The sequence below is a fragment of the Notolepis coatsorum genome (assembly GCF_963971535.1).
Source record: "Notolepis coatsorum genome assembly, chromosome: 6".
NCBI classification, from domain to species: domain Eukaryota; kingdom Metazoa; phylum Chordata; class Actinopteri; order Aulopiformes; family Paralepididae; genus Notolepis; species Notolepis coatsorum.
The window spans coordinates 166,690,013-166,706,349 of record NC_140170.1 but is presented as its reverse complement, the minus strand read 5'-3'; the positions used below and the strand labels follow the sequence as shown (position 1 = coordinate 166,706,349).

Genomic DNA, 16,337 nt, shown 5'->3' with positions numbered 1-16,337 from the left:
ACCGCAGCAACCGCAGCCACCGCAGCAACCGCAGCAACCGCAGCAACCGCAGCAACCGCAGCCACCGCAGCAACCGCAGCAACCGCAGCAACCGCAGCAACCGCAGCAACCGCAGCCACCGCAGCCACCGCAGCAACCGCAGCAACCGCAGCAACCGCAGCCACCGCAGCAACCGCAGCAACCGCAGCAACCGCAGCAACCCCCACTGAGATGGCGTGCTACTTCACCAACTGGTCCCAGTACAGACCCGACCAGGGGAAGTACAAGCCCGCAGACGTGGACCCCTTCCTGTGCACCACCCTGATCTACGCCTTCGCCATGATCAACAGCAACCACCAGCTGATCACCTACGAGTGGAACGACGAGGTCCTCTACAAGGAGTTCAACGCCCTGAAGACCAAGTGAGACACTGGGCTTAGATGCATAGATGTTTTCCTTCAGGTAGCTTGAGCATAATGTTTTGCTTTGACAAAATGTCAATGGAATGATGATGTGTTGATCTTTCTGCTGCTTTCGAGGAACCCTCGTCTGACGACCCTGCTGGCAGTTGGTGGATGGAACTTTGGTTCAACTCAGTGAGTATTGTTTCTAGAACTTTGGATTTTCTATGGAGCCCAAAATCACACAAATGGTGCTGTAATAGTTCCAAGACAGGAATGAGGGAGTGGTAGGAGGAGGAGGAGGAGGAGGAGGAGAGGGGGTGGGGGTTGGGTGAAATTAGGCAGGCTATTCTCATGACTTCAAGGCCATTTCCTATGAATTGGTGAGGGCGCAACTAACTCTAACCCCTAACCCTAACCTTAACCCAGGCACGCGGGAAGTGAGTCAGACTTGGGGGTGCGGCGGTCGGAGTCAGAGATAAATAATAATAATAACGTCATATTAAATGCATGCGCGAAGCGCATCATTCGTGATTTTCCATTCATTTGAAAGATCAATATTTTACACTACAACAGACAAACTTGAACACCAACATGTGGACAGTTCACACACGAAATGCAGCAGTTTTTTCTCTAATCAGAAGACGATTTATTGTCGATTTAGACGCAAGCGGCAACAACTAGCGTTTGGACTTTCGTTTCGCACACCCCACAGTATCTGTGTGTGTGTGTGTGTGTGTGTGTGTGTGTGTGTGTGTGTGTGTGTGTGTGTGTGTGTGTGTGTGTGTGTGTGTGTGTGTGTGTGTGTGTGTGTGTGTGTGTGTGTGTGTGTGTCACTGACTGTCACAACAACAATCCCCGCAGGAGCGATAATAAACACACATTACCTATTCCGAAGACGGTAGAACACCGATGGTGGTCTTGCGTTCAGGAGTGGTGGAAATAAACTCCTTCATGACAACATGAATGTCCTGCAATTCGTTCCCGCATACAACATCGCCGACAGATATATTCCTTTACTGCGAATTGTCCCAAAAACTATTCCAGGCCGCTATTTCTTTTACCAACGGATTTCCAGTTCCGCGTTGACGCTTCCAGGCTTCCAGGTCGCGTCTATTCGAATCCCAACTGGTTCATGCGTCGGCTACACGCTTGCGGCTTCTTTAATAACACTGCATTATCGAGACAGCGCCCCTATGAGGATCTGGCAATGAATTCCAAGAGTAGGGTAAATCTGCAGTGCCGCTCGCTCTGTGACATTGAGTAGCCTCGGTATTACAATGGAATAAAGGCCAAAACAACCTTGCAGTTGCAGTTACACTCCCTGCCAGCAGGGGGTGCTGCAGCCCCTGCCGCACCCCCCCTTCCCGCGTCCTTGCCATAACCATAACCATAATCTTGACCTAGCCCTGACCTTAACCTAACCCTAACTATCTACACTTACAGTAACTGCAAAGTCACAGAGAAGCTAGAAATTGGTGCGCACATTTTCGTGGCATGTTATGAATTGGTTCATGTTAATGCGCAACAAACACGGTCTCATCAGAAAATGTTAATTAAGTACTAATCGACCACAGGAAAAAGGGTACATAATGTACGTTATGTTATAGCCATAAGTAATAAAAACAAATGCAGCAACCAGGAGTTGAACCAACAATCATTGCAGTCGCAGGCTGTTTAACATTCGCTAAACGGTTATGTTTAAGACATAAAGTTAGGGTTATGGTTAGGGTTCAATCCCCAGCAAAGCATTTTCGATACAATACGTAAATATATTACTTATGACTATAACATAACATACATTATGTACCTTTTTTTCCTGTGCTCGATTAGTACTTTAGTAATATGTGAGATCGGGCTATAATACGTTGTTTTAGCCAGGCCAGGCTAAAACTCTAATTAGCAGCATGATAACACGTCAATGTCGTCCACATACTCCAAGTAAAGGTTTTGAGTGTCATTTGAGATATGCTTTCAGAACGTTTCAGAAGCATAAGGATCACAAGGATGACACGCGTTTTCTCCCCAGGTTCTCCAAGACGGTGTCCAATGCAGCCAATCGTGGGAAGTTTGTCCAGTCGACCATCAAGTTCCTGCGGACTTACGGCTTCGACGGTCTGGATCTGGACTGGGAGTATCCTGGATCTCGCGGAAGTCCCCCTGAGGACAAGAAGAGGTTCACTCTGCTCTGTCAGGTGGGTTCGTCATTCATTTTGAATTAGCGGTATAGACCTGTTCACTGTTTACAAACATACTGTGTTCGAGCCAATCAGCAATACCAACTGAGTCACGTGACTAAGTTGCCCCCTACCTGTGCGAGCTGCTGCGCAAAAAAAAAGTACAACAGGGCTCTATGGAGAAAACCATGACACTCCCCTGACTAAGTTGTTCAAATGAAAATGGCTGGATGTCATTTAGCCAAATCAGCATGGCTGTGGGTGTGAGTCAGGCCCGGACTGGCCATCGGGAGCACCGGGAGTTTTCCCGGTGGCCTGGCCTGCACAGATAAAAAAAAAAGAAAAAAAAAAAAAAAAAATTATAATTTTTATTTAATTTTTTTGCCAGGCGATTGTTTTTAGTTGTGGCGGCGGCGCGGCGCGATAGTTAGATAACCTAGGTGGGTGGGGAACAACCAGGATTTCACTGTCTGCCACAGAGTTGGAGAACTATCTGACTCTCTCTCCCTCACACGGATCACACACACACACAATGGAGCCGTGCTGCCGCTTGTGATTGGTGGAGGCGGAACCAGGCGATACAACTGATTGACAGCGGAGGCGGCGAATGGAATGGCAGACGGCACTCAGATGCAGAATAACAGCCAGGCAATGAGCCAGGTAGTGTGGGACTCGGGAGAGATACAGTAGAGCGAAAGTCAATTAACATTGATGTCAAGATGGACAGTGGAAGAAAAAGAAAGGGTGGAGGAGAGAGGGATAAAACAGACAAGAAAAAGAAAGGCCCTTACAGGAGAGAGTGGTTAACTGTATTATAATAGTAAATAGAAAAATATGTTGTGCTCTTGCTTTTTTCTTTTTGAAGGTGGAGAGAGTAGCATTGCTAGTGCCACAACAGTTTTATTTGAGGTCCATAACAGTACATTGTACTAAGCAATTGTTGGCTCATTAGTTTGTGATTCACATGCACTCAAATTCACCAGAATGCAGGAAATTAAGTCTTTGTAACAAAAAATGTCCTGGTGGGGGACCCCCAGACCCCCCGCTTAAAAAGTGGCCTGATTGGGGCTATATTTCGCGCTATATCTCCCGGTATGAATTATTTCCCCAGTCCGGCCCTGGTGTGAGTCTTTCACCTTTTACATATCTAGCTTTGGATTGTTTAGATCGCTAGCATGGCTAACAAATGCAAATATATTGTAGTCTGCCCTGTTGTTCTGACCAGGATTACGTTCCTTTTGCCCCACTGAGTCTGATGTATACAGCACACCACGACCACACCACCAGAGGGAGCTCCACAAATCATGCTCAACCCAGATTCGGCTCAAACAAGGGACTAAACACCTTTTGCAATTATGTCACAACAATGTGGAACACCCTACCCTCAGCTGTAAAATAATGTGAATCCCTACCCACCTTCAAAACCGCTCTGAAAGAGCACCTACGGGAGGTCGCGATTCGAAACTGGCCCCGGTAAATGTCCAACCCCCCCCCCGCCTCGCCCAACACAAGCCCCCCCCCCCAATGTACAGTTTCCTCCCCCTCAAATGTATTATATTCTCTTTGAGAAACTTTGTCTGTAAATAAACAGTACTGTATATTTGTATGTTGTGTATGTCATAATTCAATTAAGGTTTACCCAAATCAAAAACCCTGGGTAGACAAATCCGTCCGTGAAGCTCTGAAAGCGTGCACCAAAGCATACAACGACGGCCTGGTGGCAGGCAACATGAATGACCACAAGGTGGCGCGATACAACGTAAGGAGGACAGTAATAGAGGCAAAACGGCGCTACAGGGATAAAATTGAACTACAGTTTGAACAGGCCGACTCCAGAGCTATGTGGCAGGGGCTCAAAACGATGACAGACTACAAAGGCACCTCCCTCAAACTGAACAGTGACATCTCCTTAGCAAATGACCTCAATACCTTCTATGCGAGGTTTGATGCTGGTAATAACAACACCAGCCCACAAGCCACGGCAATGGGGGGGGGGGTCTGCTGCTGATGGAGACTCAGTGTTCAGGGTAACAGAGCATGAGGTGAGGCGGACCTTTAAAAAAGTTAATATCAGGTAGGCAGCAGGACCGGAGGGCATCCCCGGCCGCGTCCTAAAAGTCTGTGCCGACCAACTGGCCCCGGTATTCACTGACATATTTAACCTGTCCTTAGAACAGGCTGTCATCCCCACCTGCCTGAAGAAGTCCACTATTATCCCTGTACCCAAGAAATCCAAGCCTGCTTGCCTCAACGACTACCGCCCTGTAGCTCTCACCTCCATAGCCATGAAGTGCTTTGAGAAGCTAGTAAAGGGCTACATCTGCTCCTCCCTCCCCATCAACATGGACCCCCTGCAATTTGCATACCGCCCCAACAGGTCCACGGAGGACGCCATAGCCCATGTGCTGCACACAGCAGCATCACACCTGGACAAGAGGAAGGGGAACTATGTGAGAATGCTATTCATCGACTACAGCTCGGCATTCAATACCATAGTCCCCTCCAAACTCATAGCCAAGCTCAGGGACCTGGGCTTGAACTATGACCTCTGCCAGTGGGTCTTGGACTTCCTGACGGGCAGACCCCAGGTGGTGAGAGCAGGCAACTGCACCTCCTCATCCATCACCCTCAACATAGGGGCCCCCCAGGGCTGTGTTCTGAGTCCCCTCCTCTACTCCCTGTACACACATGACTGCGTGGCACAGCGGAACAACAACACAATCATCAAATTTGCTGACGACACAGTAGTGGTGGGCCTGATCTCTGCAAACGACGAGAGGGCCTACCTGGATGAGGTCAAGGTCCTGGCGGGATGGTGCCAGGAAAACAGCCTCTCCCTGAACGTCAGCAAAACAAAGGAGATGATTGTGGACTTCAGGAGGTCGGGGGTCAAGGACTACAGCCCCCTCAGCATCGACGGGGCACCGGTTGAGAGAGTGAACAGCTTTAAGTACCTCGGAGCCTACATATCCGAGGACTTGACATGGACCACACACATTGACAGTGTTGTGAAGAAGGCACGACAACGCCTCTACTTCCTCAGGCGCCTAAGGAAGTTCCAAGTCAGTCAGAAGATCCTTAAGAACTTCTACTCATGTACAATAGAGAGCATCCTGACTGGCAACATCACCTCCTGGTTTGGGAATAGCACTGCACAAGACCGAAGCAGACTACAAAGAGTGACGCGTTCAGCCGAACGCACAATAGGAGGGGGGCTCCCCACCCTCCAGAACATTTACAACAAGCGGTGCAGGGGCAAGGCTAAGAGAATCATTAAGGACTCCAGTCACCCGAACAACTGCCTCTTTGAACTGCTGCGGTCAGGCAAGCGATACCGGAGTCTCAAGGCGAGCACAGAAAGACTCAGAAGAAGCTTCTATCCCCTGGCCATCAGGCTGCTCAACGAACAATGAACACTACACAACAACCATCAAACGCACATAGCACACACATCCACACGCACACACTCACTTTAAACAAACACACTGTAGCACCCACTCCCCACACTTTATAGCACACACTCACTTTAAACAAACACACTGTAGCACCCACTCCCCACACTTTATATTTATTGATAAAGGATTGCACTACAACTCGTACACCTTACTGTAAATTGTACCTAAATTGTACCTCATCCCATTTCTGCTTTGCACTATATAGTATTGTATAGTAGTACACTGCATAGTATTGTATATTATATGGTAACTCAGTTACGTCTATTCTGCTTCGAACATTGTACATATGTCTATACTGAACACTGTGACCTCATTTTCTACTTCTAATTTACATGCTATACTATGTTATTTGATACTTATCTTGTCTAGCACAGTCTCTGGAGCGTAACAGTAAGAAGCATTTTGTATAAAAGTATTCTGTACTTCTGTATGACAACTATTAAAGAAACTTGAAACTTGATAATGTCATGATTAATTGAAAATGGCGGACCCTGATGTAAACAAGAGGAAAGTCTTTCTCTGGTCTACATCCCCTTAACAATTGTGTGTATTGAGCCGTACTGTATTGTACCCATTCTGCAATCTGTTAATAACATTTTCAATCAATCAATCAACAGGTCTATAGAGCAAAGTGGATATTTGCTGTATTGTATATTAAAAAGAAACCTTTACAATGTATTTGCAGGAGCTTGTCGCTGGATACGCAGCTGAGGCTGCAGCCACTGGCAACACTCAGCTCAAGCTCACTGCTGCAGTGTCCGCTGGAAAGGGAACCATCGATGCTGGATATGAGATCGCTGAGATTGCAAAGTAGGTTGACGTTTTAGAATAGAGACTTGCTTTGTGGTAGACAATATTGGGTTTGATTTATGACAGAGAGGTCTATCGCACTAACTAACAGTCAGGCTTCAGGACTGGTCACTCCACAGAGACAGCCCTCATTGCGGTCACAGAGGCACTTCACTTAGCAAAAGCGAAAGGCCTCTCCTCTGTCCTGATTCTCCTAGATCTATCTGCAGCCTTCGACACAGTCAACCACCAGATCCTCCTTGCGGCCCTCGCAGGAATGGGAGTGGCTGGCTCTGCGCTGACATGGCTGTCATCATACCTCAATGACCGCTCCTACCAAGTGTCATGGAGAGGGACCCTGTCGGCCACCCGCCCCCTGCGGACGGGTGTCCCCCAGGGCTCGGTTTTAGGACCCCTTCTCTTCTCCCTCTACACTAAATCACTGGGTAACATTATCACGTCTCATGGCTTCTCCTACCATTGTTATGCCGACGATACTCAACTCTTCCTCTCCTTCCCTCCCTCAGATATCCACGTCTCTGTGCGGATCTCGGCCTGTCTGTCCGACATCTCAGCCTGGATGACGTCCAACCACCTCAAACTGAACCTAAGCAAAACAGAATTGCTCCACCTGCCGGCCAAATCCTCCCCCCTAACCGACCTTTCAATCACAGTCGAGAATGCAGCTGTGACTGCGTCCCCGACCGCCAAGAACCTTGGTGTTGTCCTCGACGACCAGTTGAACTTCTCTGCTCACATCGCAGCGACGACCAGAACCTGCCGATTCCTCCTGAGCAACGTCAGAAGGATACGCCCCTTCCTGACAAAAGAAGCCACCCAACTCCTCGTCCAATCAACAGTCATCTCCCGCCTCGACTACTGCAATGCACTGCTCGCTGGCCTCCCGGCCACTGCCACTAAGCCTCTTCAACTCATTCAGAACGCAGCGGCCCGCCTGATCTCAAACCTACCGAAGTCGGCCCATGTCACCCCACTTCTTAGGGACCTGCACTGGCTCCCCATTGCTGCACGAATCCGCTTCAAGGCCCTCGACCTAGCATACCGTGCGGCAAAGGGAACCGCTCCCGCCTACCTCCGGTCAATGGTCTCTAACTACACACCCTCAAGACCCCTACGCTCTGCATCTTCTGGCCGCCTCAGACCTACTCCTATCCAAGCTCCGGGAGGGTCATCAAAGAGAAGTCGCCTATTCTCAGTCCTTGCCCCACAATGGTGGAATGAACTACCCACCCCAGTTAGGACAGCCGAATCACGTCCAATCTTTCGCCGTCGACTAAAGACGCACTTCTTCAACCATTATCTGAATTAAAAAAAAAAAAAAAAAAAAAAAATCTAACCCTAACTAACCGTACTGTCATGCACTTGTCCTAATAAACTAACCTACACTGTAGCACTCAACACTTTGATGAACATTGTTGCTCAGCTGATAGAGTTGTGCCCTTCCTGATGGCTTGTCGTACAGAACTTGTAAGTCGCTTTGGATAAAAGCGTCAGCTAAATGACTAAATGTAAATGTAAATGTAACTGATGCCTGTTTCTTATGACTCCAGGGAGCTCGACTTCATCAATGTGATGACCTATGACTTCCATGGAACTTGGGAGCGGTTCACTGGACACAACAGCCCACTGTACCGTGGCGCTCAGGACAAGGGAGACCTCATCTACTTCAATACGGTAGGAGGCTAAACCTTTGGGCCCAGTGAAACCACTGTTTGATGACACAAATGTAACATAAATTACGTGAGAATAGATGAATCATGCGACTTTGAACTTTAATTAACCCTTTAATTAACCCTTGTGTGGTTAATTAAACCCATTTTACCCAACAATTCATGTAGAAAATACTCAATAGATGCTAACTGTATCTCAATTACAATCTAGACAGCATATGGTTAATATTAGCTATTTACCTCTCCTAGATCACATTTATCAATAAGTGCTATACAATTGTTGTGATAAAAAAATATATATATTTAAAATAAAATCCATTATAATCAAGATATGAATGGAATAAATCATGTTTATCTTGAAAAATATAAATGAAACAAGGTGGAGGCAGACAGTGAAGGTACACACAGTGAACCTTTTTGTTGAGTTTTTACCATATTTACTTGTTTTCACCTACAATTCAATACTTCTTGGTCCAGTGACCCGAACACCATGTATGTAATATAAAAATGTGTGTGTGTGTGTGTGTGTGTGGGGGGGGGGGGCTGTGGGGGAGGGGGGGGGGGGGGTGCACAGTGGGAACTCAATGAAAATGTGCTCTTTTATATGTTCTTCACATAAAACGAGCCATGGCCAATTTGAAAACATCTTTTTCTCTTTTAGTAAACATTGAAAATGGGTCCCCCACAGACCCGAACATGAGGGTTGAAGATCGGGGTTGAAGTTGCTCGCTAGTCAAACACACACAACAGGGCTGTCTCTGTATTTCATCCGTGTCCGTTCCCGTTTCAGGACTATGCCATGAAATACTGGAGAGACAACGGCACCCCTGTGGAGAAGCTGCATATGGGTTTCGCCGCTTACGGCCGTACCTTCCGCCTGACGTCATCCGCCACTGGTGTTGGAGCCCCGGCTAGCGGCCCTGCGTCAGCCGGACCGTACACCCGTGAAGCGGGCTTCTGGGCCTACTATGAGGTGAGAGTCTGGGGTGGTCAAACACTTCAACGCGCGGCGCCAAGGGCCAAAATGATATGGGTGGAGAGAGCCACAGGGCTTTCACTACCACACTACAATAGGGTTAACCCTTTCACTGTGACACTGCATAAGGTTAACCATTTCACTACCACAATGCATAAGGTTAACCCTTTCACTACTACACGACAAAGGGTTAACCCTTTCACTACCACACTGCATAAGGTTAACCCTTTCACTACCACAATGCATACGGTTAACCCTTTCACTACCACACTATATAAGGTTAACCCTTTCACTACCACACTACAGACGGTTAACCGGCTGTAGTGTGGTAGTGAAAGGTTAACCTTCTGTAGTGTGGTAGTGAAAGGTTAACAAATATAACAAGCAAATGATAATGTCTTAGGTCAAAGTGTTTGTTCCTTGAAATAATCAAGTTGTTTAATGATCACCCTTGAAATATAATACATTTGCACCTAAATAGACCAAATTGAAAATCGTAATACTCACTGGAACCCTTTAGAGGGGGAAACATAGGGTCATGTAGTATGGACACATTCTATTCTGATCACACCCACTGACATTTGTCTCTAACGCTAACGATTTTCTGACCAATATGGGGCCACAAGTCGTTACTATTATAAGCAAACTCCATTTTCCCAAAATGAAAGCACAATCTTGTTGTAACTAAGATATTTGCTAAGTTGTTTGAGTAGGACACCATGACTCAATGAGACCTTCCGATAGCAGGGTTGTTTGAGTAGGACACCATGACTCAATGAGACCTTCATAAGAAGTTTTGAAAATGTGAAAAATACTAACGGCTTTAATTTTGTTTTTCAGGTGTGCACCTTCCTGAAGGGAGCCACACTTAGTCTTATTGAAGACCAGAAGGTTCCCTATGCCTTCAAGAACAGTGAGTGGGTAGGATACGACAACAGGGAGAGCTATGAGACTAAGGTAGGTTGTCACATCACAGATATGTAATATTTATCCATATGTGTTACTTAATAAGGTAATACGGCATTGGTATCTACCTCGTTGCATCTTCTGGCTAGTTTTGTGTTTAACTATGGGGCACATCTGTCTCCTCAACCCACAGGTCCGCTACTTGAAGGACAACAAGTTTGGCGGTGCCTTTGTTTGGGCTCTGGATCTGGATGACTTTGCTGGAAGGTTCTGTGGAGAGGGCTCGCACCCTCTGCTGGGGCATCTCCAAACCCTCCTCAATATTGGTATGTCTTGCTTCTCCTCATCTTGTTTGTCATCATTTCACGGTAAATGTGTGAAGGTGGACAATGTTAAGTAGGTCTAACTTGGCGTCATTCTGCAACCGAACCGGGATAACACTTCATCATAACTGCCACCTTTACTTCCACATTAGACCTGTTGGTAAAACATGTCTTTTTCTGTTCCTTCCATCCTCCAGAGCTTCCCCCACTTCCCCCTACCACCACCCCCAAACCTGGCACTGTCACCACCCCCAAACCCACAACTATCGCTCCCGCTACCGCTCCCACTACCCATGCCCCAGGGTCTGGTTTCTGCAACGGCAAACCCGATGGGATCTATGCCCACCCAACTGACGCTACTTCCTTCTACACGTGTGCAGGTGGCATCACCTACCCGCAGAAGTGTGGAACCGGCTCTGTTTTTGACGACAGCTGCAAGTGCTGTGCTTGGCCTTGATCATTGTGTAGATGCTACTCATTGGTTGACATAAAGTATCGAAGCGGGCAGGGCCACCTTCATTTCACTATATGTCTTCTGTATGTGATGAATAAACCTCTTGAATCTTGAATCTTGGTTCTAGTACTAAATATCACTGAGAAATGTATTATTTTCTGCCTTGTAGAAATAATGAATTGGTGTCTAATATAGTTCAGCTGGAGAGAGGTTCTAGGTTTCTCCTAATATCTGCTTTATATGAATGAATTAATGAACGAACGAACGAACGAATGAATGAATGAATGAATGAATGAATGAATGAATGAATGAATGAATGAATGAATGAATGAATGAATGAATGAATGAATGAATGAATGAATGAATGAATGAATGAATGAATGAATTAATGAATTAATGGATGAATGACATTTTATTTTCTTGTCATGTCCGATGACCCATCCCTTACGGGATTATAAGACACCAAAAACAATAATTGAATATAACATTCACTTCCCAAGGTTTGTAAGCTACACCGCACACCATCAGAGGCCAAAATAAATACATCACATGTTCTTTTCGTACGTTTATCCCAAGCTTTCTCTAAATATTCTGCAAGTGCAAATACCCTGTGATCAAAAATCCCTTGAGTCTTTCTGCATCACTCAACCACATTAACTCCTGTCAAATTACTTTTGATGCAACTCATAATATAATGGACAATAAAACATAAAATGAAACTCATTCTCAATATCAATATTACAGTAAATACAGATCCGCTCTTCTTCTGTGACCCCCCGGTAACGTCCGGTTTCGAGGTTATATGCTGAACCCTGAATGATGTCATTATTCTTGAACAACCATATATTTGTTTCTCAAACCGAACCTACTTGAAAAACAGATGGACACTATTCAGGGTAGAAATTGTATATAACAAAAACACAAATGATTTTTGTTTGAATTATTCTCCATCCCGACAAATCAGAGATGCATATATTTCTAGAACAATTGCGTATCTTGGTGTAACTATAACCAAAACACTTTCCAAAATGTTTTAAACCAAGTATAATACAGATTGATGAAAACATCCACAATTATGTTGAAAGGTGGTCCACCCTCCCCTTTAGACCTCACTGCCAGAATACAAATGGTTCAAATGAATATGCTACATAAGCTACTATATTTATTCCATTTTCTCCCAATGAATGTTCCCCAAAACACATCCATAGCCTGGGATAAGACTTGACTTACTTACTTGACTAAGCCTTTGCACTCCCTGCGGAGCATAGGCCACTGACGATTTCTTTCCATGTTGCACGGTTTTTGGCCTCCCGAACGATGTTGTGCCATCCCAGTCCAGCCTCTTTCATTTCCCCTTCCCAAGAATGGCGCCAGGTGTTTCGAGGCCTGCCGCGTTTCCTCTTTCCAGGTGGGTTCCATCGTAGGGCTTGCCGGGTGATGTTTGTGTCTTCCTTTCTCAGGGTATGGCCTATCCACATCCACTTTCTCTTCTTTATTTCTTCTGGCGGGGGTAGTTGTTTTGTGCGCTCCCACAGGTCCAGATTTGTAATGACATTTGGCCATCTCACTCTTAGAATGCGGCGGAGGCAGGAATTTATGAAGGACTGTACTTTCTGCTTCAGCCCTACGGTTGTCTTCCAGGTCTCCGAGCCATACAGGAGGACTGATTTAAGAAGGATCCCTAGATTCATTTGGAATAGCAAAAAGCCAAGAATAAAATGTACGACACTTCAACTGCCTGAATGGGCGGAATGGCTTCACCAAATCTTAGGGAATATTTGTATTTTTGATTGACAGATCTAATTAGCGCTTTTCCGAATGCTCAAAGACACTTTACACTAGATAGGGGCTTTGAGACGTGTCATGGATATCATACAATAGTAGCATTTACACTAGAAATAAGGAATGTTATATAAAAAAACAAAATATATATATATATATATAATAAACAGAGAGTTAATTTGCATATGAGTCTAAGTCTACCCCAGCAGTGTATGATCCAATATTCAAAGAATGGGCACAAAAAGGTATAACGACCAGAGACGGCCTGTAGCCTAGGCTGTGTAGGAGGAGGCTACAGGCGCCGTCCATCCATAGGGGGCGCCAAAATTAAGGAAAGGCTGACCGGTGGCTGAGTGGATGGCTGAGTGAGTGGCTGCGTGAGTGGCTGAGTGAGTAGCTGAGTGAGTGGCTGAGTGACAACCAGAACCTGCAGATTCCTCCTGAGCAACGTCAGAAGGATCCGCCCCTTCCTGACAAAAAAAGCCACCCAACTCCTTGTCCAATCAACAGTCATCTCCCGCCTCGACTACTGCAACGCACTGCTTGCTGGCCTCCAGGCCACTGCCACCAAGCCTCTTCAACTCATTCAGAACGCAGCGGCCCGCCTGATCTCAAAAGTACAGAAGTCGGCCCATGTCATCCCCTGCACTCAGGGGCGTAGCTGGGGGGGAGAGCTTAGGATGATCCCAAGGGCCCAGCTCTGGGGGGGGCCCCCCAAAAAACCTTTATTTTGTATTTATTTTTACTGGACATCACTCAGGTGTATTTATTGACGCTCTCATTGATACTATGTCTGTTTCTGAAGTGTGTGTGTGTGTGTGTGTGTGTGTGTGTGTGTGTGTGTGTGTGTGTGTGTGTGTGTGTGTGTGTGTGTGTGTGTGTGAGTGTGAGTGTGTGTGTGTGTGTGTGTGTGTGTGTGTGTGTGTGTGTGTGTGTGTGTGTGTGTGTGTGTGTGTGTGAGATATATAGAGAGAGAGGGGGGGCTTTGGTAGACTATTGCATTGGTCCATTCATTGAAGATGAACGCAATGCGATATCCTTTACTAGGCTCACCCACCAACAGTGCAGGTGCTGAACTGCTGATCCGAATGTATAGGTAAAAACCATATTATGTGTTTTCATCAATAAATAAATGGCCAATCTTTTTTTGATTGCGCGCTTACACGCGCTCGCATTCACTGGGGGCCTACGAATACATCCTTTCCTGGGGCCCAGAATCTACAGCTACGCCCCTGCCTGCACTGGCTCCCCATTGCTGCATGAATCCGCTTCAAGGCCCTTGACCTGGCATACCGTGCGGCAAAGGGAACCGCTCCCGCCTACCTCCGGTCAATGGTCTCTAACTATACACCCTCAAGACCCCTACGCACTGCATCTTCTGGCCGTCTCAGACATACTCCTATCCGAGCCCCGGGAGGGACATCAAGGAGAAGTCGCCTATTCTCAGTCCTTGCCCCACAATGGTGGAATGAACTACCCACCCCAGTTAGGACAGCCGAAGCCCGTCCAGTCTTTCGCCGTCGACTAAAGACGCACTTCTTCAACCATTATCTGAAATAAAGTTTAAAAGATTTTTTTTAATTTTTTTTATTTAAAACATTTTAAGTTAAAAATAAATCTAACCCTATAACTAACCTTACCGTCATGCACTTGTCCTAATAAACTAACCTACACTGTAGCACTCAACACTTTGATGAACATTGTTACTCAGCTGATAGAGTTGTACCCTTCCTGATGACTTGTCGTACAGAACTTGTAAGTCGCTTTGGACAAAAGCATCAGCTAAATGACTAAATGTAAAATGTAAATGTAAATCAGTTGCTGAGTGGGTGGCTGAGTGAGTGGCTGAGTGAGTGGCTGAGTGAGTGGCTGAGTGCCCACATGCCTTTGTATTTATCATGGGAAACAAAAGATCTGTCGCAACTTTGTCCTTCAACCGAGGTGCATGAACTGAAGATTCTATCAAGGGAGAAGGAAATTCAGCAACTCTTTGGAAGCCGATAATGCTCTTCATTCATTGTAATATAGTAAATAATTGTATGAATAAAGAGCATTATCGGCTTCCAAAGTGTTGCTGAATTTCCTTCTCCCTTGTTTGTTTTTATCATGCAAATTGAGTGCGAATAATTTGCATGAGTGTGCGAACTTCAGTGTGAACAAGGCCACCACCATTTCAGCCAGTACAGCTGTGAGTCACACAAAATTGTAAATAAATGGCTGCATTTATATAGCAGCTTTTATCCAAAGCGTTTTACAATTTGTTCCGCACATTTTACCCATTCACTCAGCAATTAGGGGTTAAGTGTCTTGCTCAAGGACACTTCGACACGCTGCCCGGGATTACCAAAAGACTGCTCTACCTCCTGAGCCACTGTCGCTACACAAATGTTTATAGGCTTCTCCAGTCCATTCCCATTGACCTTTCAGTTGCAAATGGATTATGAGGAGGTGGTGCCGAGGGACGAGAAAGAAGAGAAGATCAGGAAAAGACAGAGGTTATGTGATGAATTAATAGTTTATCTATTGCATAGTAACTAGACTAACGATAGGTTATAACTATAACCAAGTTCTGTGAGTAATGGTGACGCTCGGCGTCACTCTCTGCACTGTACCTCGCTTGTGCACGCGCACTGAATAAAAAATTCCACAATGCACCTTTACATCCCAACATCCGTCTGGCCACACCCCCATCAGCTTACCTACATAAGCAGGGGTGGGGCCACACACTCGCCTCCTTCCCAAGCTTTCACCACAAGGCGAGATCAAGGGCTGCAGCGGCGTCGGACGCCGAGCGTCACCATTACTCACAGAACTTGGTTATAGTTATAACCTATCGTTCTGTTTCGTAATGGCTCTCGCTCGGCGTCACTCTCTGCACAAGGGAGGCCGAGCGAGAGCCATCGGCCGACAAATATACCCCGCTGAGGCCCCCCACAACCATCAGATCGGGGAGGACCGAGCCCCCCCGACCCCCCCTAATGGAGAGCACCCCCCCTATTGGAGGATCACGGGAGGGCGACGGATCCGACCGTGCGAAGAGGCACTCAAGCAACTCAATGCACAGGGTGAGCAGACCGTGGCCTGACCCCACGACTACACACACGCACAACCCGCATGCCACCCGGGAACGAACGGAAGGAACAACCTCGTTACTGCCCCCAGAATCACGGGGTCAAGAACAAACCCAACCCCGTGGCAAGGCCGTAGCAGCGGAGCACGAAGGAAGACCCAGACCCACTGAAGGGACTGGATCCCCTGGAAAACGGGGGCCCGGAGAGGTCAATGACGCCAGGCATCAAGACCCCACCAGGCCGTCACTTAGTGACACCGCCCCCCACATCGCCAGCGTATTCGGATAAGGCCCCTCCAAGAGCGGGCCCTTTCCCCCCAATAGCACACCGCCT

General features: G+C 46.7%; 1 protein-coding gene across 1 annotated transcript; it reads left to right on the top strand.

The window, feature by feature from the left end:
• Positions 1-210: 210 nt before the first annotated feature.
• LOC311230299 (acidic mammalian chitinase-like) lies at positions 211-11,154 on the top strand (the record flags this gene model as incomplete). The annotated part of the gene is made up of 9 exons (XM_084316526.1): positions 211-401; positions 519-575; positions 2,410-2,575; positions 6,698-6,822; positions 8,373-8,496; positions 9,283-9,465; positions 10,309-10,425; positions 10,568-10,700; positions 10,895-11,154. 9 exons carry the CDS (start codon positions 211-213, stop codon positions 11,152-11,154), a joined length of 1,356 nt encoding a protein of 451 aa, XP_084172652.1.
• Between the last annotated feature and the right edge of the window lie 5,183 nt (positions 11,155-16,337).